The 27,851-nt window shown below is 44.5% G+C and overlaps 1 protein-coding gene across 10 annotated transcripts; it reads right to left on the bottom strand.

Moving 5' to 3' along the window:
• Positions 1-152: 152 nt before the first annotated feature.
• THSD1 (thrombospondin type 1 domain containing 1) lies at positions 153-26,504 on the bottom strand. 10 transcript variants are annotated; one of them, XM_082435011.1, is made up of 7 exons: positions 26,382-26,472; positions 26,029-26,132; positions 23,701-23,992; positions 23,308-23,456; positions 18,892-19,857; positions 7,587-7,745; positions 153-1,769 (listed from the first exon to the last, which is right to left on the bottom strand). In XM_082435011.1, exons 4-7 carry the CDS (start codon positions 23,363-23,365, stop codon positions 418-420), a joined length of 2,535 nt encoding a protein of 844 aa, XP_082291137.1. In that variant the 5' UTR covers positions 23,366-23,456; positions 23,701-23,992; positions 26,029-26,132; positions 26,382-26,472; the 3' UTR covers positions 153-417. The 10 variants fall into 10 exon arrangements, with proteins under 10 accessions (XP_082291137.1, XP_082291138.1, XP_082291139.1 ...); XM_082435012.1 differs by lacking the exon at positions 26,029-26,132 and having other exon boundaries at positions 26,382-26,504; XM_082435013.1 differs by lacking the exon at positions 23,701-23,992.
• Positions 26,505-27,851: the final 1,347 nt, after the last annotated feature.

Genomic DNA, 27,851 nt, shown 5'->3' with positions numbered 1-27,851 from the left:
TAAAACTTAATAAATTACAGTTCAGTGTTGTATTAGCAAGCTTACTTTGTTCCAGCCCTTCTTCCTGTTGAAACTCTCAGGTTTGTTTCAAGTTGGAACCTGCCAAGTTGCATCTTGTCATTTTTCGTATTCACATGAGAGACCAAGCCCTATTTCACTCTTGTTTAAATTTTTATTATCATAGTTAGTAGTAATAAGCCAATAGAAATAAGATAACGAAGGGAAAAGCTCCGGATAAATAACTTCTTCCTTATGAATTAAAACACATGCGGACACCTGTGTCAGTTACCACCTCCCCACATCCTGTCCTGCTGTACAAATAGTTACACAAAACAGTCCACAGAACAATGTGAGCAGCTGATAACCCTGAGCTGGGCAAAGGGCCCCAGTTGTGTGAAGTCTCAGGCTGATCTCGGTCTAGATGACCAGCTTCTCCACACTCAGCGTACTTGTGGTTTCATCCTCTTCGTTTGACCCAAAATATCCCGGGAGGTCCAGCATCCCCTGCTCTGCCTCAGTGAGGCCGAAGGATGTGTTGTCGTAGTAGGCGAACTCCGGGTGGGCGGGGAAGCTCTGGCACTTGTCTTTCCGACACTGAGAAGGGCTCAGAGGACTGACCCTCTGGTAGCTATCTCTGGGGGCCGGGGAGGAAGGCCGCTTCCTTGAGACATTCCTGTGGCTGGGGGACGGTCCCCTCCGAGCCCGGTGAGGCTCCGTCCTCTCACCTCCGGCCACGAATCCTGCCTGGCGATCCCCCAGGTCTGGTTTCCTCGTGGGCTGCCCCAGGGTGTGGGGTTTAGGGAAAGGGCTTAACGGACCACTGGTGCCACCTGCCCCGGGACAATGGTCCCGTTTCTCCGGAAGCAGGGCAGCGCCTCGACTCGGCGGCCGGATTCGCTCTCCCGCCTGGTCCCACGTCCGGCTCCTGCAGCTGTAGGCGGGGGCTTGCCGGGGGGTCAGGGTGGACAGGCTCCGCTCCCGGAACGGTCGGGCCTGCCTGGCCTCGTGGAAGCTTGCCGTCCTCCGGAAATGGGACCCCCGGGGGTGGCTCCGCATCTGCGACTTGCGGAGGAGGCTCTGGCTGGGGCTGACGGCGCAGCTGGCCGGCGAGAGCGGGTGGTCCAGCCGGGAGGGGGGCCGGTCCCCGGCGCCGACCGCGGGCGGCTGCTCCAGGAACGGGGATTTGAGGCGGAACTTGCCGGCCGCGGCTTCTTCGGGGCTCTCGGAGCCTCCGGGGGGCGCGGCGACGGCAGCGTCGATGGCGGTGTCCGTCAGGGGGCTCTGGGACACGTGGTACACCTTGGTGGTCTCCGTCAGGCCTTTCTTCTTCATCTCCTTCAACTGCTGCTGGGCCAGGCGGTAGCTGAACAGGGGCGGGATGATCTTCTGGGCGTTGGACTGGAAGCTCTCGCTGCCCGAGGTCTCGTCGTCGGGGGGCGCCGGCACGCTCCGCCGGTAGGTCAGAGGGATGCCCTGGTCCCCGGGGCTCCCCGCCGGCCCGTCGCCCGCATCTGAGAAGCTGCCACGGGGCTCGCTCAGCTCGCAGATGTTCTCCTCGTCCGAGTTCTTCCGGCAGCCGGGCGCGTGCAGGGAGTTGTGGCGGACTGGGGTGCTGCACTTGGGGGCGCGGCCCAGCTTCCGCCACAGCGTGATGAGCACGGTGGCCACGATGATGAACAAGCACAGGGATATCCCAGTGACCGTCACGATGTTGTTGGACTTCACGGGAGCCTGCGGCTGGAAAGGAGACGGAGTGGATGGCTGGAAAGCTACAAAAAAAAAAAAAAAAGGAAGAACGAATGCATTCTCTAGTATCGTTTTCTCTGCCTGGGTCTAAGGTCTCTGAGTGGCTTGCTCTAATTACGTAGCAATTAAAGAAGGAAGGAAAATAAACAAGGACTGGGATTTCTGGTCTTACATATATTTCTGCAGGCAGGCTTTTAAGCCAAGCTGAAAAACAGAGACTGGTAGAAGCGAGGTGAGCAGGTGAGCCACCGTCAAGGTGACTCCTTGGCTCACTGGTTCTTGCTGACACTTGTCCCCAATTGTCTACACAGAAGCCTCATGAGGAACATTTCAAGGTAAAAATCAAGGTTTTTCACTTAAGGGAAACATGGGATATCTATAATTAAATGTACCTCTGAGATGCACCTCGGAAAATTTCTGCCAGGTGTAACGCTTGGAATGCAAAACAATTTATGCAGGTTGTAGCTAAATTTGCACATCTCAAGAGAAATGAATAGGTGAAAATAAGTCTTTTGGCAATATGCTACAGCTCACTTTTCCCTCCCAATGTCCAGGAACTGCCTTTCCTAAGTGTTGAAGCCTCTGCTTTCTCACTCTTGCTTTCTCAGCTGTTCACTCCCCTTCCTACCTTCCATCTGGCATTGATTTTTCTTCTTCTTCCCTGCTCTCTCAAACTGGTGTGTCTCACAGTCATCAAAATGTTTCACCAAGACTCAGATGCCACCTGGGGCCTCAGCCTGTAGTACCCGGGAACCCGAGACCACCCAATGCCACCAGGCCTCACCTCTCTTTCCTCCTTGGTCACTGTTCACCATTCAAGCCCTTCCAGTCACCTGTCCTGTATCTCTTTTTCCCATAGTCTTATCCTCACCAGTTCTGTGCCTCACCTCCATCCTCCCACTGCGCCCCTTTCCCCTTTCCACTGCACCCTACAGGACACCTATAACCAAACTCCTCACGATCCAGAAACTTTCCACAAAACACTGTTTGTCTCCTTGCCTGACCTGAGGACAGGCCATCCCTCAGGGCACAGCCTCCCTGGCCCACTCTTGGGTGGAAGCTTTATTAGAAGCAGAGCCAGAAGCAGGGCGTGTTCCTCAGCCTCCTCATTCCTGGCTGCCATCTCAACCAACGCTTTTACCTCCGTGTAAAAGTTCTAATCTTCTGACACCCACGCCATGCACCCAGACCACCCTCTACCCCTCCCTCAACTCTGTCATCTCCCCGCCTCAGGGCAGCCATCAGTTACTAGCACCTGGGTCCAGTCTTCCTCACCATCCCATAGCTGGGACCATTCATTGTCCTTCCAAGCTGCCATACCTTCCCGTTGTCTGCAGCTGCTCCTCTTCTGAAACCTTAAAACTTCACAGCCCACTTTCTGGCTGTATGCTCCCCTCTCGCTCACTCATTATTCATACAACGGTTACTCAACCTCGCTGCAACATCTGATTCTCCAACCCCTCCATTTTCTCTCCATCCGCCAGCCACCTTCTGCCCTCACTTCTCTCCCTACACCCAGGAGCCATCACTTAAATCCTTCTCCTGCCAATCATCTCAACTCTCTGACCTCTAACACTGAGCTGTATCCCTTCCCCTGCTCAGAAGCAAAAGTCTGTTCCTAGAAAAATCCAGACACGTGGATTATCAGCTGCTGCACCCAGGCCCCTGAGCCCTGGTGGAGAAAATAATGCACCCATGCAGGCCAGAACCTTTGTGTACTGATGGCGCCCAAACTTGACTGCCCACAAATCCTTCCGCGGGTTCCTAAGCAATGCTCTCTTCCATCCCCTACAACAGTGCTTCAAAGTTTTACCACTAATCCTCCTCCTCAGCTGCCTGCTAGATCACAAAAGTTAGAAGCTATCAAGCAAGTACCCCCCCCCAGCTTCTTCTGCCATCCTCTCCTCCCCCATAAACTCAGCAGAAGCCACAACTCCATTTCCCTCTTTCTCTAGGGAACTAGTGGGAGAAGTGTCTTCCCATAAAGACGAGCCCACGAGGTGCTCTCTAGGCCACCCTTCTCCAGGGGGATCATCCCTCTGTACCTATTATCTCCAGCTTCTCCTCCGTGCAGCTCCACAGAAACATGTTCAAGCTCTTCGCACTTTACAAAGATCTTTCTAGACTACTGCCACAGCCATAGCTTGCTCCTTGTCTTCCCAGCTGAACGTACAGAAAGAAGGGTCCACATGTGCTGACTCCTCGTCACCTCTGGCTCCTGCAACCCGCCCCCAGGCTTCCAGTGAAGCAGCTCCTATGGAGGTCATTAACCATCTAATAGCCAAATGCAAAGGAGATCCGTCCTGATATTCCTTGAGCTTTGCAGCATTGGCTACTGTCCGACCCTTCCTGTGATTGTTTCTCTTCTTGGTTTCAACAATTATCTGATTCGGAGAGAAGAACATGGACTTTGGAGCCAGGGAGAGCTAGATCCCATCCTGGTTCCACTAGCTCTGCTCTCTCCATCGACGTCCCACCGACACTTCCACCTCCACGCGCCCAGGACTCATCACCTTCCCCCAGAACCCGCGCCTCCTCTGATACATCTGATCTCACAGGAACGGTGCTGCTGTCCTGCGGCTGGCAGTGCTAAGATCCTAGGTCTCACCCGTGACACTCCCCCCTCCACACTCGCCACATCCAGACTTGCTGAATCCTTCTCTCCTCTGCATCCCCACTGCCAGGGCTTCCTTCTCCCCCTGGGTCACTGAAAAACTCTTCACAGGCCTCACTGCTGCCACTCCTGCCCCTTCTGATTTGTACTCCACACTACAGGCAAGAGATCCCTCTACAACACAGGTCCAGTCTTCAAGGGCCCTCGGGATCTGGCCCCTGCCTACCTGTTCAGTCTCATTTTGTGCCTTTTTTTTTTGCTTTTGGCCCCACTGTGCGGCTTGTGGGATCTTAGTTCCCGGACCAGGGATTGAACCCGGGCCCTCGGCAGTGAGAGTGCAGAGTCCTAACCACTGGACCGCCAGGGAAGTCCCCTGTCCAGCCTCATTTCTCTCACTCCCTCCTGACACTCTACTCTGCAGCCACATCAAACTCTTGCCAGGTTCCCTGGGTTTCATAGCATGCCGTCGTCTTCCAAGCTTTCATCCATTGCTCCATTTGCTAAAATTCCCTTTCTCACCTAGTTCACCAGGTGACGCCTATTCAGCTCTCAGTCTTCAGCTCAAATATCACCTCCTCCAGGAACAGAGGTGTTCCCAGCATGGACTGTCACAAGCTTCCATAGCAAGCTGTGGATACCTTTCTATTGCACTGTATGCTATGCCTGCTTCTGTGTCTGCTGAGCTACTGTATCATAAGCCCCTTCCAGAGACATGGCTTATCTATATACTCCCAACCCCAATCAATAACTGGCATAGAGTTGGTACTCAATTAATGTCATATTCATTAATAGATTCATTATTAAAAAGGTAATAGCAAAATGATCAACACCCCATCAGATGGAACGTGGGTGCAATGGCAATTGGATCCTCCCACTCTTCGTGGTGAACAAGATAGACCAAATTAACGTAGAACTACTTCACTCAGACCTTGGCGTAAAAACATCCTTTCAAAGCCAAGCAAAACTCTAGACTCTCAACCAAGTGAAAAGAGTTGAATGATGAAAGACTTGTTCCCTGACTGATCATGTCTTCGTCTGCAGTGGCTGCTCCGTCAGTGGGTAGCAGCACTGCAAATGTACACAGGGACCTCTTAGCTGTTACATTTGACTCTGGCTGGAACCCTTCAAAACCGCAGCTGGAGAAAAGCCCCAAAGCTGCTGACCTCACCCATCTCTGCCTCATCTTGTCTTCCCTCTTTTCCTTGAAGTGAAGGAGACTTCCTGACGCTAAGCAGCCTGCAAACAGACCTTTACATTTCCAAGGAGTGGAAAACAGGCTGAACTGGAAAAAGAGAACAGTTGGAAGAAATGATCATTTTTATCCACACAAGCATTTATTTACCTGAGGACCACTTATAGTAGAAGTAGGGGTGCCTGTAGCACTTACCCTTTCTGCTAATTTATAATGTACAAATTTCCAGTTCCCACCCAGGATTAAAGCGATTAAGATGCCAGAACATGAAATAATACCACACAGCCTCAAAAACTGATTGCTAATTCCAGGACGGTTTTAGAAAGCTAGACTGGCCTGTACGTAGAGGCAAAGTATTCAAGATAGGTAGCTTAGTATGAGGTCAGATCTAGTCCCCTGCTTTCTAGCTTTATGGTCTTGGGCAGGTGACTTACCCTCTCTCTCTGCTGCAAAGTCCTCACCTGTATGTGTAGATAATGATGTACTGACTTCATATGTGCAAGGCACTTAGAAAAAATGCCGGGCAGCAGCAAGCTCTCAAGATCTGAGCCCAGCATAAGAATCCTTGCCTTGTAGAGTTATTGTGAGCTTTGAGTGAGATAATGTAATAAATGGTTGATATTGTTGTCCCTTCTAAAAGTGCAATAGAAGCCAGGGGCAGTTGATTTTTAATTCATTCGAGTATTACAGAGCTCTAGATGAAATATCTTAATACAACACGCCATCCCAGAATGGAGAGGAAGAAGTTATACACAAGGAAGGAGCTGTGGACAGTAAGGGGACTTATGAAGAAAAGGGCAGACAGAGAAGAGAGCCTTAGAAGACAGTGTGAGATACAACTGGAGAAAGAACAGATTCAGGGTGGGGCTCAGGGCTGATGAAAGAAGATGGTAGGCTGGGGGCTGGGAGGAGAGCCTGGGTCTGAAGTTGTAATAGGAAAATCACAGAAGAGAGAATGTCCTCAGGATGCTGGAATAAAGGGAACAAGGCCTACAGCACTGGCTGGAAAGAGGAGACAGCAAGAATTTTGTGAGGTCACAGGTGGGGATGCTGGTCAAGGTGTTGTCAGGTGCCAGTGGTTTTGGCTACAAGGTGCTCTGAGATCAAACACAGAAAAAACACTTAACTCCTCCAGATCCCAAAGGGACAAGGAACCACGATGGTCTTCAAGCTGGAATTGGAGAGTGGAAGAAGTCAGGACTGGACAGAAGGACTTCACCTAAGGGTCAGGACCACAGCAAAGGCTGGTCAACTAAATGGGGAGCTGGCTGTGTCTCAGAAGGGGCGATGGTGTGTGGGAAGAGCAAGGATTCTCTTTTTACTGTAACCTGTGGCAAATGAATGGGATTCAGCTCCGTAAGCTGCAGCAAACCCAACTGAGTGACCTGAGCGTCACACCATAGACCACCCACATCAAATACTCGCTGAGCACCTCCTAGTGGGGGTCATTTCAAGACGCTCAGAGGATGAAGGAAGGGCCAGCCCCCAGGTGATGGCAAGATGAACTTCCCCACCTTCTCCTCCTGGGCGGGGGGGTCGGGGGGGAAAGAATAAACACAGAGCCCTTCAGTGGATAAGAGAGGGTGCCTTGCCCCATTTTGGACAAATAATGTCCATTTTGGTTCCCTGGGGCTTCTCGGAGATGAGGAGGAGAAAAACTCTTTTTTTAATGTTTTCCCACAATTTCTGGGGGGAGAAGTAAAGGAGGGAGAAACAACAACAACAAATATCGGGAAGAAATCATCATCCCTCCCATTTTTTGTATTTTTAAACATGATTCCGTGTGTCTGAATCTTTCATTTACACCGATGTCCTTGTCATTTCCCCCATCTTCGACGGGGTTAAGTCCCCTGTCATCTCCCTGGCAAGACACCCCCAGTCGCAGACACACTGAAGGGCACAGAGTCTGTACAGCCAGAAGCAGCAGCGACAGAGCGTCGAGTCCACTCCTGAACTCAGACTGGCGACTGCCAGGCAGGTCTGGGTTCGACAGTCCCTCTGGGAAGAGGCTTGCGAAGGAGGATGGATACCTACCCGCACAGTCCTCCAGGGAACACGGGGAGCTCTCCGAGGACATTCCAGGGCAGCCAGGTCGGGAGGGGGAGGAGGTCAGGCACAGGCGGCGACGCTCTCTGACACCGTCCCCACACGTGGCACTACACTGGCTCCACGGCTGCCACAGTCCCCAAGTTTCTGCAAGGACATCGGCCAGGCTTTTAATGCTAGCTCACTTGAGAATCAGAATTTAACTGCACCCAAATGAAGCAGCAAAACTTAAATCTCAGGCTTTGAAAAGTCAGTAAAGAAGAACATTCCCAAAGAAGTAGAAGGCTGGAATGTTGCTGCTCCCCCTACAACAAGGAAAGCTGTATAATCTACAAAATATCAACCTTTCTAGAACGCTTCAGAGAGCTAAGGTCACAGGACAACCAAATGGCCTGAATTAGAAGGACAGACAGACTCCTCCAAGGAAAGCCAGGATGCAAACATTTCTTCCTGGGGCAGATGCCAGGCCTCATACAAGCTGGTGAGAAATCATCTAAAAATATGATGAACCGCCAGAAGCCTGGTGTGGGCTAGCATGAGAATACAGAACCCCTGGGAGCCACGCTACCCAACTGGGAATTTGTACCCTCTTGCAGACTCTTCTCCACGGATCTCACCAGATGTCCACAAGGAGGACTGAGGGCAGGCACAAGACCAGGGAGAGCCTCCCTCATGGTGGAGGCCAAGGAGGGGAGGAGAAGCATTGTGGGAAAGACACAAACCTCACCCAGATCCTCCTCCCCGTCTGCTCTATCAACAAAAGCCCCAACCACTGCGGACAGGGCAGAAAACCCTGTCACTCTAAGAGCAGCAGCTGAAACCTAGTGCTGCCAAGGAATGGAAAAAGAAGAAAATCTTTCACCCCTAGAGAGGAGGAGAAAAGACCCTGGGCCCACACTAATAGAGAGCTTCTACCACCGGCAAGGGGCAGGATCATTACAAAGCCCCATCCCTGAGACTCAGAGGCAGAGCACTTGCCTAAAACTAAGGCTGAACCAGAACAAGAAGATGTTCTTCCACTCCCATCACCTAACACCCACCCTGCTCCAGGCTAGCAATTACCAAGTATCAAATAACAAGAGTCTACTGCTGGGGGAGAGGCAAGGGTGACAAGGAAAAGCCTTTCTGATATGCAGGCTCGAGCCTGAAGTTGAGGGTGCAACAGAAGTATGGAGAAAACCCTCTGGCAACCCAATTCCTACCCTAAACACAAAGCAACATTAGAAAATTTTGAACTTGATCGTGCACTGAGGATAGCCATAGCAACAGCAAAAACTCAAACACAGCTCAATTCCTTATTATAGTGACCCAATCTCCACACTAAAGTCCTAGCATAAATAGGGTATGCCAATTTCCAGGCATAAATGCTATTTATCAGTGTCTACAGTTCTAAGAAAATGTCCAACTTTCAACCAAAAATTATGAGACATACAAAGCAGCAAGAAAAAAACAATAAAATATCCAAGTAATTAAGATAACCAGACTCAGATGTGACCCAGACATTTGAACTATCAGAGAGAGATATTAACTATGATTAATATGTTAAAGTTTTAGTGGGAAATGTGAATAAGATGCATGAACAGATGGAAATTTTCATCAGAGAATTGTAAACTAAAGAGTTCATAGTCAAGAGGGAAGAGAAATGGGAACATATGTATATGTATAACTGATTCACTTTGTTATAAAGCAGAAACTAACACACCATTTACCATTGTAAAGCAATTATACTCCAATAAAGATGTTAAAAAAAAAAAAGAGTTCATCGGAATGCTAGAAATTAACAGCATGGCAACAGAGATGAAGAATGCCTTCTAGAGGCTCATCAACAGACTCAACATAGCTGAGGAAAGAAACAGTGAAACTGAATATATATCGACAGAAATCACTCAAACTGAGACACAAAGAGAGAGAGAGAAAAAAAGAATAAAACAGAACAGAATACCCAAGAGCTGTGGGACAATATCAAATAGTCTGTCATACATATGACTAGAATCCCAGAAGAAAAAGAGACTAATGTACAAGAATTCTCCAAAATTAATGAAAGACACCAAACTACATCCAAGATGCTCAGAAAACATGAAGCAGTATAAACACAAAAAAGCAAACAAACAAAAAAGTTAAACACACTACACTCAAACTGCTAAAAACTAAAAACAAATAGAAAACTTTGAAGGCTGTGGTGGGAGAGAGGGAGCAAGGTGGAATTACATCACATACAGAAGAATAAAAATCTGAAGTATAGCACACTTCTCATCATGCAAGCCAGAGATAATGGAGTGACATCTCTAGAGTACTGAAGAAAAAAATCACCAACCCCAAATTCCATATCCAGTGAAAATATCTTTCAAAAATGAAGGAAAAATAAAGACTTCTTCAGATGAATGAAAATTAACAGAATTAATTACCAACAGACCTTCACTATAAAAAATGTTCAAAGAAAATCCTTCAAGCAGAAGGAATGTGATACCAGGCAAACTTGCATCAATATAAAGAAATGAAGTGTGCTAGAATTAGCATTTATAGAGGTAAAGATAAAATTTACTTCTTCTTATTTTTAAATGTTCTAAAATATAACTGATGATCTAAAGCAAAACAGTAGCAATGTATTATGTGTTTATACCATATATAAAGTAAAATGTATAACAATCATTCAAAGAATGGGAGAAATGAATTGGAATTGTACTGTTATAAGGTCTTTACACTGTACGTGAAGCAAGATGTTAACTGAAGGTAAACTGAGAGTAATTAAAAATGTACACTGTAAACTCTAGGACAACCACTAATAAATATTTTAAGGTATAAATAATAAACCAATAGTGTGGTTAAAGTAATTCATAAAAAATAGTCAACTAATCCAAAAGAAGGCAGACGAAAAGAGGAAAAAGAAACAAAGAACAGATGGAAAAAATATAAAACTACCAAGATGGTAGATCTTAATCTAACCATACAATGATTACACTAAATATAAATAATCTAAACACCAATTAGAAGACAGAGTTTGTGAGACAGGATAAAAAAGCATGACCCCACGATATGCTGTTTAGAAGAAACTCACTTTAAATATAAATGCATAAAAAGGTTAAAAGTAAAAAGGTGGGAGAAGTTATACCTTGTAAACATTAATCAAAAGAAAACTAGAGTGGCTTTATTAATATCAGACAAAGCAGACTGCAGAACAAGGAGTATTACCAGAGATAAAGAGGGATGTTACATAATGAGCAAAGGGTCAATTCAGCCAGCAGCCTTAACAACCATAAATAGGGATGCGACTAACACCAGACCTTCAAAATACATACTACAAAACACTCCCAGAACAGTCATTACTGATTGACAGATGCAAACGTCTCTTCCAAGCATGTAAGTAATCGCCGCCAGAGAGAATAACTGACTAATTCCCTACAGATAACCATCCTAAGTCCCTTCTCTGTGAGCACCTATTCAATGCCAAGACCCACCAGGTCATGCCCACACTAGGCACAAGATATCCTCCGCTTAAAAGTCCCTCTTCATCCTTATGGACAAAACCTCACAACGCAGTCAAGGGTATGCAAAGCACTACAAAAACATACGGAAAACATGCAGGGCAGTTACATTCTCAGGTGAGCCAAGTGGTGCAATCTTTGGAGTGAGTCATGGCATGTAACTTCTTGACAGCAATTAACAGCCTGGGATTGTCACAAGAGTGGGGAGCATTGCAAACCAGTGTCCTGGACCAACATCAGCTGAGGTGTGGTAATTATGTTCCACCCAGAGGTCCAGCGGAACACAATGTTGGTTCTGTGCCTCCCAGATCACACCGTAGCTCCTCAAATGGCAGAACAACAAGCCAGCTTTGTCCTCAAGCTTCAGAGCTGCTCAGACACTGAGCTCCCAGTGCTTGCAGAGCTTTGGGAATCTCATATTAAGTCTCTCTGAGCTGAAGTATTGTGATTTATTTTTGAAAAATCTACTGGGAATTCCACTACTGTGAAACCTAAATTAAAAAGTCAATACATAGCTTATCCTTCTCTTGTGCTCATATTTAAGACCACAAAAGGTAGAATTACAAAAGCTGAGCATCCTTTTTGTATTCTTTCTTAACTCTTCTTTTACTTTACATAGACATTATTTGAATCCATAAAGTCATTTGTCAAACTAAAAACAAAAATTCCATTAGTGGGCACCAGGGGGACAAAAAAAATCAAAGTTTTGATAAAAGCATGAATCTTAATGTCAAAAATCTCACTTTGAAATGTGCTTTTTTCCTTTGAAAGTAAAATTATGGCTGGCAGGATCATCAACAATTTAAAAAATAAACATTTAAACTAAGTTTTAGGTTCTTTTACTGCTAAACCAAATTAATCGAACAGAAAACAAGGGAAATCACTCAAAGCAATGAACAGATTTAATCAGCCAAAATTTAAAAAATGTCTTAAATACCTCTATTTGTTCCCTGAAGATTTCTGTTAATAACACTGAGGAAAACACTTGGCAAAACGGGAACTCATTGGCTAGCTATAGTTCACATGTTACAAATGAAGAGTAAGATGACCACTATTCTAAACAGTCTTACTTCATGAATGAAAGGCTGTTTTGTTTTGTCCTGTTTATGTGTCCATACATGCACTCCCACTGCGTAACAAACCTGTTTGACCAGGATAAATGCCTTTCAGGCCACTCTAGAGGATATTAATTCTGAATGAGCAAAATGTGTCTGGAATAAGAAAAGGGAGATTTGTTTCCACTCCCAAGAATATTTGAAGGAATACAGAGTATGAAATATTCACATCTGCAAGATAGTTCACTCAAGAGACTAAACTAAACAAAACATCCTTAGAAGAAAATTCTATTAAAAAAATAATAAAGTTATTATAAAATATACAAAAGAAAGAAAGAAAATTCTATAGACATGAGTAAGTAGCTAAAAGCAGCAGTGGGAACAAAGGCACCTGGATAAGTAGTTCAGGTTTTCCGTGCCCCGCTCAGGCTCATTCATATTAGACCAATCATGCTTATGCCTGGGCCAGTGGGCTCCAAAGTGGGTTACATGTCTTTCAGGAGGGGTGGGAAGCACAAGATGAACCAATGACATGAGGAGGAAAATACTGGAACTTTTTCGATCTAAAAGTTTCATATTGTTTAATATCTAGATTGATAGATGATTATATGGGAGCCAGCATGGAATACTGGGAATCGCAAATGCTCAAGCCAGTCTAACCACCAGCAGTGGGTAGGCCACCAACCTTGGAAAAGTTACTTAACCTTTCTGCGCCTCATTTCTTCACCTATAAAATTGACAATACAATAAGCCTAACTCATAGGGTTATTATAAGGATTAAATGGGTTAATATTCATAAAGCACTTAGAGCAGTTCTTGGTGCAAAGTAATCACTATATAAATGCTATTATGTCAGAAAGTCTCATACAGTATGTCAGCTATTCTTAAAAAAAAAAAAAAAAAAAATCCCAAAGGAAGAACAGGAGTTACACCAGGTGGAAGGGTTTACTTGTTCATTCACTTTCAAAGAACTGTAGAGTATTAAACCACCTAAGGGCCTACTTATATTAAATTATATTTTCTAGTTTTAGGTAAAACTAAGTGGACAAATGGCTTATAAAGATTCTGGCAAAGAATTAATGATGATACAATAATTAAGCGCCTGCAAAAAAGAAGCAAATGACAGGATAACAGTACTCCTATTCTTGGTAAAAAGCTCTTGTTCAGTCACACTGTGAAGGAAAAACAAGACCATCTAATCAGAGAAACAAGAAGATGGCCAACAAATTTAAATTATCAAGAAAACTATGCGTTAAATATATACAATTTTTACTTGTCAAAAAAACTAAGTAGGGTTTCCCTGGTGGCGCAGTGGTTGAGGGTCTGCCTGCCAATGCAGGGGACACGGGTTCGAGCCCTGGTCTGGGAAGATCCCACATGCCGCGGAGCAACTGGGCCCGTGAGCCACAATTGCTGAGCCTGCGCGTCTGCAGCCTGTGCCCCGCAACGGGAGGGGCCGCGATAGTGAGAGGCCCGAGCACCGCGATGAAGAGTAACCCCCGCTTGCCACAACTAGAGAAAGCCCTCGCACGAAACGAAGACCCAACACAGCTAAATAAATAAATAAATAAAGTAGCTATTAATTAAAAAAAAAAAACTAAGTAAAAAAAAATTATGTGACTATGTATATAGTCATATGTATGTATACCCTCTATCATTAATTCTCAACTTTGCCCTAAATATATATTTTGCATTGAGATACAGGGTCCATTATCCCTTATCTGACAACCTTGGGGCAGATGAGTTCAGAATTTAGAATTTCTCAATTTAGACTTTTGTATGTTATTACAGCGCCCGTGCCAGATATTACTAATACTCCCCTAGCAGCATTCCATAATCACACACATTAACGCTTCTGCAGAGAAACACATAAACATTCACACTAAGTAGGATAAATGAAGGTCACAAATAATCATTTTTGACATCTTTTTGCTGTAAATCAGTATTTACGGTTTTAAGGTCCTAAGACATATTTGGAAAAAGAGACAAACATATCAAACCCTTTATTCCCCTTCCAAAAGGAACTAATGAGAAATTCATTGTGAGTCGGTGGGTCACACCTCATGGTAGGTTCAATGGGGCTCCTGAATGATGCCATTTGGCAAAAACAGTCTATACTGGTGAGAGCTGTCAATTTAAATAGAAAATGAAAAGAACTCAATTTAGTTATAAACTTTTATACTAAAAACACAAAGGCACTGAGTTTCCCACCACTAGCATCAATTTCACTGATCAACCAGAGTCCCTGTTGGGCGGCCACACAGAGAAGCTGGGGTCTCCAGGAATGTTTAGCCCCTCGAGGTACTGCTTCCAGCCCTACTGCCCGGTCGTGTCTAGTTGCTGCAGCCCCACAGGGAGCCCTGAGCGCCCTCAGCCTAGACACAGAGCATCACTCCCCTCTGCCCCTTCCCAGGGAGAACCAACACAAAGACCTCCTGCTCCCAAGGTCTTTCACCACGTGGCCCGAATTCCTTTACTCCCCCTGGTTTGTTTCCACTAAATTCAGTCAATTAGAAATTTTTTCCCTCTAAACAATAAATTCTTTTGAAACGGCAAGCATATCTTGAATGATTAGTTTAACATAATTGTTTTTCCACTGATACCTAGCTGAGACATCAGAGTGCAATCTTCACTTTAATAGACATGTACTGAGTACCTGTTAATGTGGCAGGTGTACAAAGCGGGCCAAATAAGGATCATAAATAGCTTCCTGGCAGCCCAAGTCGGCTTCTGTTGCCCAATGAGCTTCTCCAATCTGGGGGTGGGGTGGGGGAGGGGAGAAACATGGGGAGAAAGACCCTGAACAAGCAATGACAGAAGTGATAAATGCCATGAAAGAGGAACTAAGGATGCCGGGCCAGGGTGCAGCGGGGAGTTTACCTAGTCTGGGGTTGAGGAAGAGTCACCAGGAGGAGACTTGGGGGACAGGTTAATGCTAACCAAGCGAAGGCGGGAGGAGGGTTGCCCAGTCTCCAGCCCACCCGTGGATGCCCACCCTCATAAGAGTGAGCTGTCGAGTGAGGTGACTGACAAGTTTTCAGCAAGGGACTAGCCTCAGCTGACCTGAATTTTCAACAGTCCCTCTCCGGCTGCCTTGAGAGAATGAAGTGGATGGAGGGAGGGAACCAATTAGGGGTCTATTGCAAGAGTCCAGGTGGGAGATGATGGATGCTTAAACCAAGCGGTATCAGTGGAAATGGAGAGACGTGCAGAGATTGAGACAGAGATTTTTTGAAGAGACAAAATCCACAGGACCTAGTGATTTATTCATAGGAAGTGAAGAAGAGGAAGGCTCCTGGGTTTGGGGTTTGAACAATGAGATGGGGTGGAGTCCTGTACTGAGGAGCAGGCTTAGGGGGTGGGATGATGAGTCCGGTTCCAGATATGCTGCTTTTGAGGCGCCCGGGAGACATCTGGGGGCTGACAGCTATTCAGCACTTGGATGCAGGGGAGAGATACCAGTATGGAGTCAACAGCATCAGGACAGTAATCACCTAGCGAGTGTGTGAAGAATGAAAAATGCTGAGGTTCTAGGATAGGATGCCGAAGTCCAAGCCTTAAGGGATGCGATGGGGTCATGGAACCAGCCGGCAAAGGAGACCTGGAAGGAACAGCCAGGGAGGTAGGAGGTAAACAAGGCGAGTGTAATGTCACAGAATCAAGGTCAACCAAGATACGGACTGGAAAGCATCCCCAGGGTTTGGGACCCGGAAGTCATTCGCTGGCTGCTTTAGTGAGAGCATTTGCAGGGGAGGGGTATGGGTTTGGAGTGGGTTGAAAAGTGAATGGGGGTGAGGAAATAAACCCCAAAGTACAGGTGGCTTTTTCAGGAACCGGGGCTATAAAAGGAAGACGAGAGAAAGAGGTTGTGCTCTGGGGGAGAACCAGGGGATGAGGGGTGATTTTGTTTCATTTTTAGATGAGACAATTAAGTACATTTCGAAGTTGATGGGAATGAACCAGTAAAGAAGGGACAGTTAGAGACGGAGGAGAGAGGGGAATAATGATTAACAGAAGGTTCCTGATAGAGCTGAGGGGCTGGGACCCACAGTGGAGGGGAGGGTTGACCTTGTGCTGGAGGAATGACACTGCTTCCCTGGGGACAGCAAAGGAGGGGGAGAGGATGGGATGGCTGTCTGCAGGCTTACGGATATTTTGGTGGGAGGGTGAGGGAGCTCGCACCTGATGGCTTCCAGCTGCTCTGTGTGGCAGGAGCCGAGTCAGCTCAGAGAGTTAGGCAGGGGCGGGGGTGAGGTCCGAGGAGAGCAGAAGAGGGCCGAGAGAGCTGCTGTGCAGGGCAGGAGCACAGTGAGTAGCACGGTGGGCCCAGGGAAGGGTGGAGGCCCAGTCTGCCCGGGTGCCATGGGCGGCTGGCAGATGGCTGGATCCACGCAGAGCCGGGGGGCGGCTGGGTGGGTGCAATCAGAAGGACATCGGGGCAGAGGCGTTTAGGGTATTGGTCGGAGAGTGATTAAAGGGATGGGGCTCGGAATCTAGGCTGGAGAGAGAGGTAAGTGCAAGCAGGGAAGTGGCCAGTGGGTGGGGAGAGAGTCAAAGGAAAGGGACTTCTAAGGAGAAGGAGTGAGTGAATTTGGAGCAAGAAACACGTGGGGCACTGAAGCTGCTCAGAGGCTTGGGCCGTCAGGGAGCACAGGCTCAGCGGGGACGTAAATGAGAGCACATGTAAACGATCAGGACAATCTCTGCCAGATTAACCTCTTGCCAGGACCAGGCTTGCACCCAGGAAAAGGGAAAGAAATGCAAAGAGGAGCCTGGGGCATGGATGGAATTGTAATAACCCCACTTCTTTGTGATTAGGGAGGGCGTTATGCAAAGAATTCAAAATTTAAAGAAGTTTTTAGAAATCTTGCTTTGAACTCTCACTAAAGAGGCTTCATTCTTATAATGAAGGAGGTAAGAGGAAAGAGACATGCTTGAGGACGTTCTAGAGGAAGTGAAAAGCTACTAAGTACAATTTGGGATTTAGCTTTGAATTCTGATCATACCTGCCATGGACTTGCCATAGGATGTAATAACAGAATTTTTAAATACATGTAAAAGAATGAAATTAGAACATTCTCTAACACCATACACAAAAATAAACTCAAAATGGATTAAAGACCTAAATGTAAGGCTGGATACTATAAAATTCTTAGAGGAAAGCATAGGCAGAACACTCTATGACATAAATCGCAGCAATATCCTTTTGGATCCACCTCCTAGAGTAATGAAAATAAAAACAAAAATAAACAAAAGGGACCGAATTAAACTTAAAAGCTTTCGCACAGCAAAGGAAACCATAAACAAAACGAGAAAACAACCCACAGAATGGGAGAAAATATTTGCAAACAAAGCAACCAACTCCAAACTGTACAAACAGCTCATACAGCTCAATATCAAAACAAACAAATCAATAAAAAATGGGCAGAAGATCTAAATAGAAATTTCCCAAAGAAGACATACAGATGGCCAAAAAGCACAGAAAAAGATGCTAAACATCACTAATTATTAGGGAACAGCAAATCAAAACTACAATGAGTTATCACCTCACACTGGTCAGAATGGCCATCATCAGAAAGTCTACAAACAATAAATGCTGAGAGGGTGTGGAGAAAAGGGAACCCTCTTGCACTGTTGGTGGGAATGTAAATTGGTACAACCACTATGGAGAACAGTATGGAAGTTCCTTAAAAAACTAAAAACAGAGCTACTATATGATCCAGCAATCCCATTCCTGGGCATATATCCAGAGAAAACCATAATTCGAAAAGATACATGCACCCCAATGTTCATGACAGCACTATATACAGTAGCCAAGATATGGAAGCAACCTAAATGTCCACTGACAGAGGAAGGGATAAAGAAGATGTGGTACATATATACAATGGAATATTATTCAGCCACAGAAAAGAATGAAGTAATGCCATTTGCAGCAACATGGATGGACCTAGAGATTATCACACTAAGTGAAGTAAGGCAGAGAAAGACAAATATCATATGATATCACTTTATATGCGGAATCTAAAAAATGATACAAATGAACTTATTTACAAAACAGAAACAGATTCACAGACTTCAAAAACAAATTTATGGTTACCAAAGGATAAAGGTCGGGGTGGGGAAAGGATAAATTAGGAGTTTGGGATTAACATATACACTCTACTATATATAAAATAGATAATCAACAAGGACCTACTGTATAGCACAGGGAACTCTACTCAGTATTCTGTAATAACCTATATGTGAAAAGAATCTGAAAAAAGAATGGATATATATATATATGTCTAACTGAATCATTTTGCTGTATACCTGAAACTAACACAATATTGTAAATCAACTATACTCCAATATAAAATAAAAATTAACAAACATAAAAAAATAAAATACAATGTAATAATAGCTGACGTTTATCACTGCTTCTTACCTGCCAGGCACTGTGCTAAGAACTGTACACATTGATTTCACTTAATTCTTACAACTCTCTGAGGTAGATACTCTTATTATCCCCACTTTATTGATGGGGAAACTAAGACCTGGAGCGGTTAGTTAGGAGTGAGCTGGGTATGCTTACCAGTACTCTTCATTTTTCAGATAAGGATGCTAATGCCATTTGGGACATTATGAGGAGCGAACCATAAAAATGATGGTACAGTTCATAGAAAATCAAGTTCACCTAAATTCAAAATAATAATTTTGATTGCATGAAGGCACCAATTTGATAAAAAAAAAAAATTGCTTTAAAATCTCAATACCAACCTATATTTCTCTGAATTAGCATGCACTCCTTCTCCTTTGCGGAAAACTGGCTTCTGCTTGAAACGCCAAAGTCAAAGCAGTATTTATTCCTCCCCATGTCAAACAAAGTGCAGTTGAATACTGTTCTCCTTTCTCCCAAGGTCAGGCTGTGTTCAGCCAGCCGAATGGTCCTTTCCCCAGGGCGTCTGGGGGCTTCCTTGAAGACAGCGATCACTCCTTGGACAAAGACACATGGCGGGGGCAGCACCCTCACCTCCACCCCGGACTCACACGTGAGCTCTGGCGCCATCACCAGCGCGTATCCAAACTTCTGGGCCAGGTCAATGGGGCCTGTGGACGTAATGACCGAGTCTCGGCCAAGCAGCTTCAGCACCACGGTGACATAGGCTTCCGGCCCCACAGGTGCACAGCCAAACTCAACCCACTGGCCTTGAGCGAGTTCTGCCCTCTTGCTAGCCCTTATCTCCAGCGGCTGGCCCTGACTCATTCTTGCCTCTGGAAGGCTGTTGGTGAAGATGACATCCACCAAGATGCCGGGCTTGTCCGCGGGGAACAGGCACAGCGGCTGACTGGTAAAAAGACCCACCTGGAAGGTGCCTTCAGCCGCCTTGGATGTCCTGTTCAGGTCAACATGAAAGACAGGCCATTCCACCTTCAGAAAGGCGCTCCTCTCCCACCAGGGGACCGGAGGGCTGCTGTCTGTGGCTTCCGGAGTCATCGTGAACCAGTAATCGCCGGCCTCCTTGAAGTAGAAGCACTCAAACTCGAGGGTCCCCTGGGATTGGTTGGTCAGGAGGTATTTGGTGGTAACAGTCTGATTGGTGTTGGCCTCCAACAGCAGGACAGAGACATTCCTCAGTGTCCCATTGGCACCATCCAAATACTGGAAATCCACAGACACTGTCCTGTTGCTTAGTGCTACATGGCCCGGTTCCCGCAGAAGGAGATATTCAGCTTCTCCAAGAACTGAAAGGAAATGGTCACAGTGGGTTTTAAAAAGGAATATCTGAGCCAGCACTATTGGTGACATCGATGGAAACAGCGTTTCAGACACCAGAGAAGTCTGAACTGAGCCAAGGATGGTGCAAAATGCTGCTGAGTGCTGACTCTGGGAGCTGGGCCCCGAGCTGCTTCCATTCTAAAGTGGCTCTGTTCCTTCATCTCCATTTCTCATGGTTTTGTTGAAAATAATGAATTAGCGATAAATACTCTGAATTCACAACAGTCAACAATGTAATACATCAGTGATGAAAACCTAATAAAGCAAGAATAACAACTGACAAGTCTCATGATAAAAATCCAACACTTGACTTTTCTCATTTTAGGCATATTGTAGTGTTTAGGTATTTGGGGAAAATGGATTTACAGTGAAATGAGAGAAAGCCTGATTTAAATGATACAATACGCACTACTCTAGACTACTTAAAATGGGAGACCCTAAATATACAGTTGACCCTTGAACAACATGGGCTTGAACTGCACAGGTCCACTTACACACACACAAATTTTTTTCAGTAGTAAGTACCACAGTACTAGACGATCTGTGGTTGGTTGAATCCGCAGATACACATAGCAGATATAAAGGAACAGCACATGCAGAGGGTTGACTATAAATTACACCTGTGCAGAAGATCAGAGCCTTTAACCCTTAAACCCCGTGTTGTCCAATGATCAACTGAACTTCTAAGTTACTGTTTTCTGACATTCAAGACAAGTGCTTGAGCATTTTCACCAGAAAAGGAAACAGTGCCTTTCCTTTGTATAAGGCAGAAATTTTTAGATGAATAAGAAATGTTGGCATTCTATCCTGCATGGGTTATTCAAGGGATAGGGTGAACATTTATGGAATAGCTAAGCTTGTCCTTAGCAATTTTAATGACATTACAGTAACTGCTATTGGCCTAGATAGGACAGATGACTACTGGCCCACAAGTATCACTCTGTTAGGATCAATTCTATCTTTTTTTAAAAAGAGACCCATCAGAGCAGCTGAAGTAAAGAGTGGGAAGAGCACAGACACACAAGAATCCCTGTTTCTATTTTGAACCCTATCCAAATACATATCAAAGGAGACAGAGTTTGGCAAATGCATCAATCAGCTGGCCTGTGACTAGGGTAAGAAACATTCTAGATTTAAGGAACTGCAGTGCCCTTTGGTTTGAAAAACAACATGTGTAAGTATGAATTTATGAGTCTTCTTATATATACATGATAATATAACATAATATTATACTAATATAATAATAATAATGTGTACATATCATATATGTCCAAAGGACAATATGTTGTCTGGGCTGGTAGTCTTTAAATATACTCAATCAGTGATTATTCGATGATTCACTTTGATGTACAGCAGAAACCAATACAACGTTGTAAATCAACTCTACTCCAATAAAAATTTTTAAAAAAGAAAAAAAATAGACTATTCAAAGATATAAAAAAATGATTATTAGAATCAGCACATGAACATATTGGCACATAAAGGTTTGTTTTAATTAGCTCAGCACTTCACCCATTTCTTATTTAAGATGAGGTGAAATAAAATATATAAAACTTGGATAGACCTGAATGCTTAATCAGCACTTGCTTGAAAACCTTAATAGGATAAAGTTGTTTTTTTTTTTTTTTTTCATTTTAGTCAGTACAGAAATTGAGGGACACTCCCTTTTGGATGGAGACAACTCATCCAAAGGCAGCTGCTTTCGGTGCAGTTTGCGTGCTGGTTCAGAGTGGACCTGATACTTTTTTGTGAACGGGTGGCTGAAGAGCTTCCAGTACTCACAGTAGCCCAGGAAGGACTGCTGAGAACAAAGGACCGAGAACAAAGCTCATATTCATTTGAATCTGATGGGGCAGAATGGTTCTGCGATGCATTTTAAGAGTGAGAGGCACACCGCACTTAGTTAACTAATGAATTGTCAATAACAGGGATACCGATGAGGCAGATCAGATTCTGCTTTGATGGGCAGCCTGTCGAAGAAAGAGACACACATGGCCCTTTGGAAAAGGAGGAAACAGACGCAACGGATGGGTTCCAACAGCAGCAGAAAGGAGGTGTGTACTGAAGAGGGAACTTGCTGCTTTACTCTCAAACTCTTGTTTTTACAGGCAAGAATACACTCTCATTTAGAAAACTCCAATTTGGTTGTACCACATCCTGACTACTATAGCACAGTTTTCTCCATTCTTTCATTTCCTCTCTCCCCATTCCTTTATTGTATTTAAAGGAACTGGTGTCTCAATATAAGCATGTTGCTTTAAAAAAGAAAAAACACTAACTGGTAATGGTATATTTTGATCAAAATCAAATGGAGAAGAAAAAAAAAATCCAGGTCTATGAAAATACCTCCTTTTCCAGTAGTAGCCTTTGTACTCAACTTGTATGCTCTATTTTATGGTCAATCAACTTTTATTTTTATATTGCAGTAAGATATTCTGCTCTCAACAATAACAAACGTTCTTGCAGACTGTTCAAATGGAAAATTTTGATGTCTTTATCATTATGAAACAAAGCAAGCTTTTATAATTTTTTGAATGAGGCTGTTTCGTATAGAGCAATCTATTTTTAAGTACGGATAAAGGACTTTAAAAGAAATGATCCCAGATTGGTTTTCTGCAAGTCAAGTGTCTTCTTGTTTAAATAAACTTCTTAAAAAATAAAAGACTGAGGGAGGAGATTCACTGGACAAAAGGAATGGTACACACTCTGGTCCATCCAACCGATATTACATGAGCCAGGATTCTCTGTCTCTTGGATGATAATTTCTTCATCAGTTTGAAAACAGTTTCCACTCTCATACCACCAACTGCTTAGATGTCTGAAATACTTGGAAATCATCAAAAGAAAACTGGTGGGTATTATATACTTGAATCTACTGGTTCAGTAGTTGCATAAAACTCTCTGAGAAATGAATTTTTAGTTGAATCAAGATGAATGAAGAAAACTAACATTAAGCACCTACTATGTGCTCAGACATTTAGGTATTTCACATTCTTGAGTTTATCTTATCCTCATAACAACCCTGTCAATATTGTTGCTGAAACAGAAAAAGATTTAGAAACTAATCAAAGGCACACAACTGGCAAGGATTGAAATTCAGATTTGCTCCAAAGGTATTACAGCAGCAAACTCTCTTGTCAAGTGAAATCTCATGTAGAACCCCAATATATAAAACATCACTTCCTGTGTGTGTGAGTGAAGTTTAAACATATAATACTGAAATACTAGGAAATCAATCAAAGAGAACTGAGGGCAACATGCTTGTCTCCAATTTGTGAAATGAATGTATTTAAAGTGAAATTTGAATTAATAACATAGAACCTTAAGAGAACCCAGGGTTGCAAGAATCACATTTATAAACCCTCCATTTATGTTTCTTCATTGGTACCCACAGCATAAGTACACACAACACTCACCATAGTCACAGAGCACCACCAACAATAGATTTGAAAAGTCTTTCAACATTTGTTTCATTCTGATCAGCAAAATCCCAGGTCTTTGGTCTCCTCATGTCCTTTCTCACATCCAAATGGTGAATTTTTCTTCAAAACACCTGAAATTAGAACTTCAAAAAAATGTTGGCTCTGTTCAGTGTGATTCATAAAAATAGTAATCCTGAGATGACAAAACCATTCTAAGAAGTCAAACTGCCTAGTAATACTGAAAAGAAAACAGCAAGGACATTACTGTTCCTCCAGGGAAATGATCTGTAATTTACATGTCCTTTCCTTCCATTATAGCTCACCTGCTAAGAACTTTCAGGTCTGCCCAACACCAAGACTATCTCTGCAAAACACCACGTCTCTTACCTTTATAGCACATCCTTAAGTGGAGAGTTGGTTGTTCTCTGCTTAATTTCATCAGAGCTCCTCGCCAACCTGGATAATATTATATCTTCACATATTTACACGCTTGGCATAGTTAATATGCCAGTTAATCAACTGACTAAAATTTTGCGAAATTTTCATTTTGCATCGTGCTGTGTAGACCTGCCTTGCTTCCACAAATGGGTTTATTAACACTGTCCTTCTTGCACAATTGGTGTGTTATCTGGATTGCTTCATTTCTTAATGCCTAGGAGCTATGTCAAAACTATCAAACCTTTGAAAAAAAAAAAGATACCCAGATTATTGCAATTAAATATGAACTCCAGGTGGTCCAGACTTCCCTTGGTTGGGGCACTCTAAAGAGAAAACAAGTAACAGCTATCATCTTTGTCAGCCTTCCAATACTTGTTGCTGCTGGCTGGCATGCATCAGGAGATGGATGATTTCATGCAGCAATCTTCCCAGACCACCTAGGAGGGCAGGGAAGACCTTGATGGCCTGTGGTTCAGAATGATTTGTGGGAAGAGGCACTTATTTTGATATAAACAAACTATTAGACAACAGAATAAGATGCGGGGCATTTAAGAGCCAGTATTTTTCATACTTGAATCTAGGAAACTATGGGGTACTAAAGATAAACAAATATATATTTTCTTAATATTTACATTCCCCTCCATTATGCAGTTAATCTATTTTTAATAAGTATATTATATTCCAAATATACGTATGTCACATCCCTTCGGATAAGACAGAAATTAAGGGAATTAAGAAGACTGACTGAAATAATCAAAAATTCAATGGAAAGGAAATTGGTGTGTCTCTATTAGCTTTCTTTCTGTAGGAGTTGGTTGAGCAAAGGAAATGCTGTACTTCCTCAAAGAGAAGCAGAGATATGAAGTGTAATCATGCAGATGATTAAGGCTCCCACCCTCCCCAACAAAAAAAAAAGAAAATTCAGTTTTGTTGGAATTAGGCATGGATTTGACCCAATCCTTTCCTTGAATATGAATTGGGAAACTTGACCAAAGACAGCAGGTGAGCGTCATTGTATCTCCCGGGCAAGTGTGGGCACTTAGGGCAATTAAAATGCTTCCTTTTAGTCACTGCTACTCAGTAATCAAAGTAAGGAGAAACAAGCTATCCCTGGCCCCCAAAAGTTGTACTGGCTTCTCCCAAATTGCTTGCTTCCCCATGACAACCATTTTTTAAAGAAGTTCTTAATCACAACTGATTTTGTGCTTATAACACATTTTCTTTCTTATGAAAAAGACTAGTAAAACAGAATAGTGTCATAATCTATATTTAGAGCTGGATGGAAATGGAATTACAAGATAATCCAGGCTACCTGAAAATAGGCTGCTTTATTTTATAAGCCATAATATGGTTTACATAATATGGATTTTTTTTTTAATGCTCTCAAGCTTTTGAAAATAAATGCTGATTTTTTTTCACTAGCTCAACCACTAATTTGAAGATGTTAACAGAGCATCCCAGAATGGAATGGAATGCTGGGTAAAAAATCACTACGTTTTTGTTGTTGTTTTAAAGAAAATAGCATGTTTCTTTAATTTTTTTTAAACCTTGCTTGCTTATTTTTTTCCAACACGTGTCTGCAATACCACAACTGGCTACTTACAATGTTTAGCTTGAGAAACATTTTGAGAAAATAGGAACTTAGGTATACTTTATACACATTTTTAAAAACTTCTATATAGCATTCACATCCATAAACGTTTATAGACAAATTCTAAATGTATCAGCTAGAGGGTAGGAGGAAGTTGTGAATATTCTCAGTGGCTAAGGGCACCACGCTAAGCTCAGATCCCATGTTTTTGCTGAAATCAGCTGAGATACACGCTTCTGTATCCCCTATAGTGTCTTCAGAGCTGCAGAAAAAGAAACTGAATTATGCTAAACTCCATGGGACCAATGATTTATGAAAGAATAAAAGGAAAAACAAAAAGAAGCAAAGTGATCTTGTCCCTTCTGATAAACACGCACACGCTCGAGTGTATATCTAATAGTAATATTTATTATGAGGAAATCGTTAATTCCAAAGCGGCTCGTGTAAACGGGCTGTATTTATATATTCGGGCCAATCGGCGAATATATGCCTGGTCCCACGGGTTGGATGCTGCTTCCCCACATCTACTCAGCTTTCTCCAGGCCTGCGAGTCAAGTTTACGCTTGGAAACCTAAGGCTGCCGGTGTCCCCAGCACAAAATCTCTTAAAATGAGGACCGTTTTGCAAGGCACATATCTCATACTGCTTGCATCCCAGTAAGGATTTCTTTATGGAAAGAAGCAAACCTGTTCTGAAACGCAGAGTATCCGAGAAGTTGTTCTTCAAGGGTTCCAACTATTCGGACTCAACACCCATCAATCTACCGTCAGCCTCAGACACTCGGCCACACCTGCGCCAGGAGAGCGCCGAGTTCAGGTTGAAGTCGGGACTCAGAGATGCGGAGACGACACTTTTTAACGCGTGTCCCTGGGGGCTGAGCACCAAGGAGCGAGGGAAGGGGACCGGGTGCGTGGAGAGAACGGTCCCGTCCACCAGTGCTTTCCGGCGGCTGGGAGGGTGGGGCGGAAGGGTCCCGGGAGCCGCCGGGGACCCCGCGGCGGGAGCTCCCGCCGGGTCGCTTCCGGAAGGCTCGTCTTACCTCTGGGACCGGCGGGCGAGGTGGCGAGGCGGGCGAGTGGCCTGGGGCGCGGTGAGGCAGAGCACCGAGCATCCCGCGTCCCGGGACTGCGGCCCCCGCCCGCCGCGCGCCGCGCGCCGCTCCCGCAGCCCCGCCCGGGCCCGCCCCCGACGGCGCGGGGAGGGCGGCACCCGGCGGGCGGGGGGGCCTCCGGGAGCCCGCGAGGGCCGCCCCGCCCGCTCTGGGCAGCGCATCCTTCCCTGCCCGCGCCCGGCTAGCCCGCTACTGGACGGGAAACCCGGCAGGAAACGCGCGGCCGGGGAGGGCCCGCGGGGAGGGGACGCGGATGCCAGCCACGCACACCCACCGCCCGCAGGCGGGAGCCGGGTTTAAGGGCGAGCCGGCAGTCTCCCGGCATTTCCGATCCTATCACTTCTCCCCCCTCCGCCCCCGTGTCATTGTCTTCTGGGGGACCACGAGTCAGTCATGGAAGTGGTATAAGCTGTGGGCTGTAAACTTTGTTTCCCGAATGTCACTGAAGAGTTTCAAAAGAGAACAGTTCAGGTAAAGTGCATCTTCGTTTTTCTTTCTCAGGAGCCAGAAGTGGTTATTTAATTTAACATAGTTTTAAAACTCTAGTCCAGAAGTGTTAAAGTTGTGTTTTTAAAAGAATACGAGAGGATAGAGTTCCACCTTGGCAGCCGTGCTTGTTTTTGAATAGGCTGCAAAGCGCAATACAGTTTACCATTAACATACCAATGTGTTGGAACAGAAATCATAGCACAGATTTGGTGGCCCCTGGGGAGCAGGTGATTGGAAAGGGGCCCCAGGAAACTTTGGGAGATGATAGATACATTGTATTGGTTCGGGTGTGAATCACATGGATTTATGACGCATTTGTCAAAACATCCAACTTAAGATCTGTGTATTTCACTGCTTGTAAATTTTACCTCAGTTTTTAACTCTTAGAAATAGATCGTTTGCAGGTCCTTGAATCTATTACTTAATCTTTTAAAAGGTAGCACATGTATTCAATTATCAGCGCTATCAGAGTTTATCAGAGGTACCAAATATGCAAAGTACCCAGCTTGTCAAATAATGCTAGCAGTACTGATTAAATCCAAAGTTTCAAAAAAGGCTTTAAGGTGTGGACTGAAAAAAGTACACAACGTTAGAGTTGTGAGTTAAGTTTTATTTGGAGCAAAATGAGGACTAAAGCCCAGGATACACCTCTCAGATAGCCCTGAAGAACTGCTCCGAAGAGGTGGGGTGGGAGGTCAGGGTATGTGTGATTTGTGTGAAGGGGGATGCTGCAGCCGAGCACGCATTTCGGCAGAGGTTTGCTGCTCATCACCAGGCGCAGATGTCTCTGTTAATGATTTTAGTGCTTTTCTGCATATAAGATGCAAGAAATTGGGCTCCTAAAATCTTCTCCTGAAAATATCTAACTCTCTGATGCCTGTTCTGCCAGTTTTTCCCAGGGCACAGAGT

This window comes from Balaenoptera physalus (assembly GCF_965194825.1).
Source record: "Balaenoptera physalus genome assembly, chromosome: 18".
In the NCBI taxonomy this organism is placed as follows: Eukaryota; Metazoa; Chordata; class Mammalia; order Artiodactyla; family Balaenopteridae; genus Balaenoptera; species Balaenoptera physalus.
Note: the sequence above shows the minus strand (reverse complement) of the source record. Positions and strands in the feature narration are given on the sequence as shown.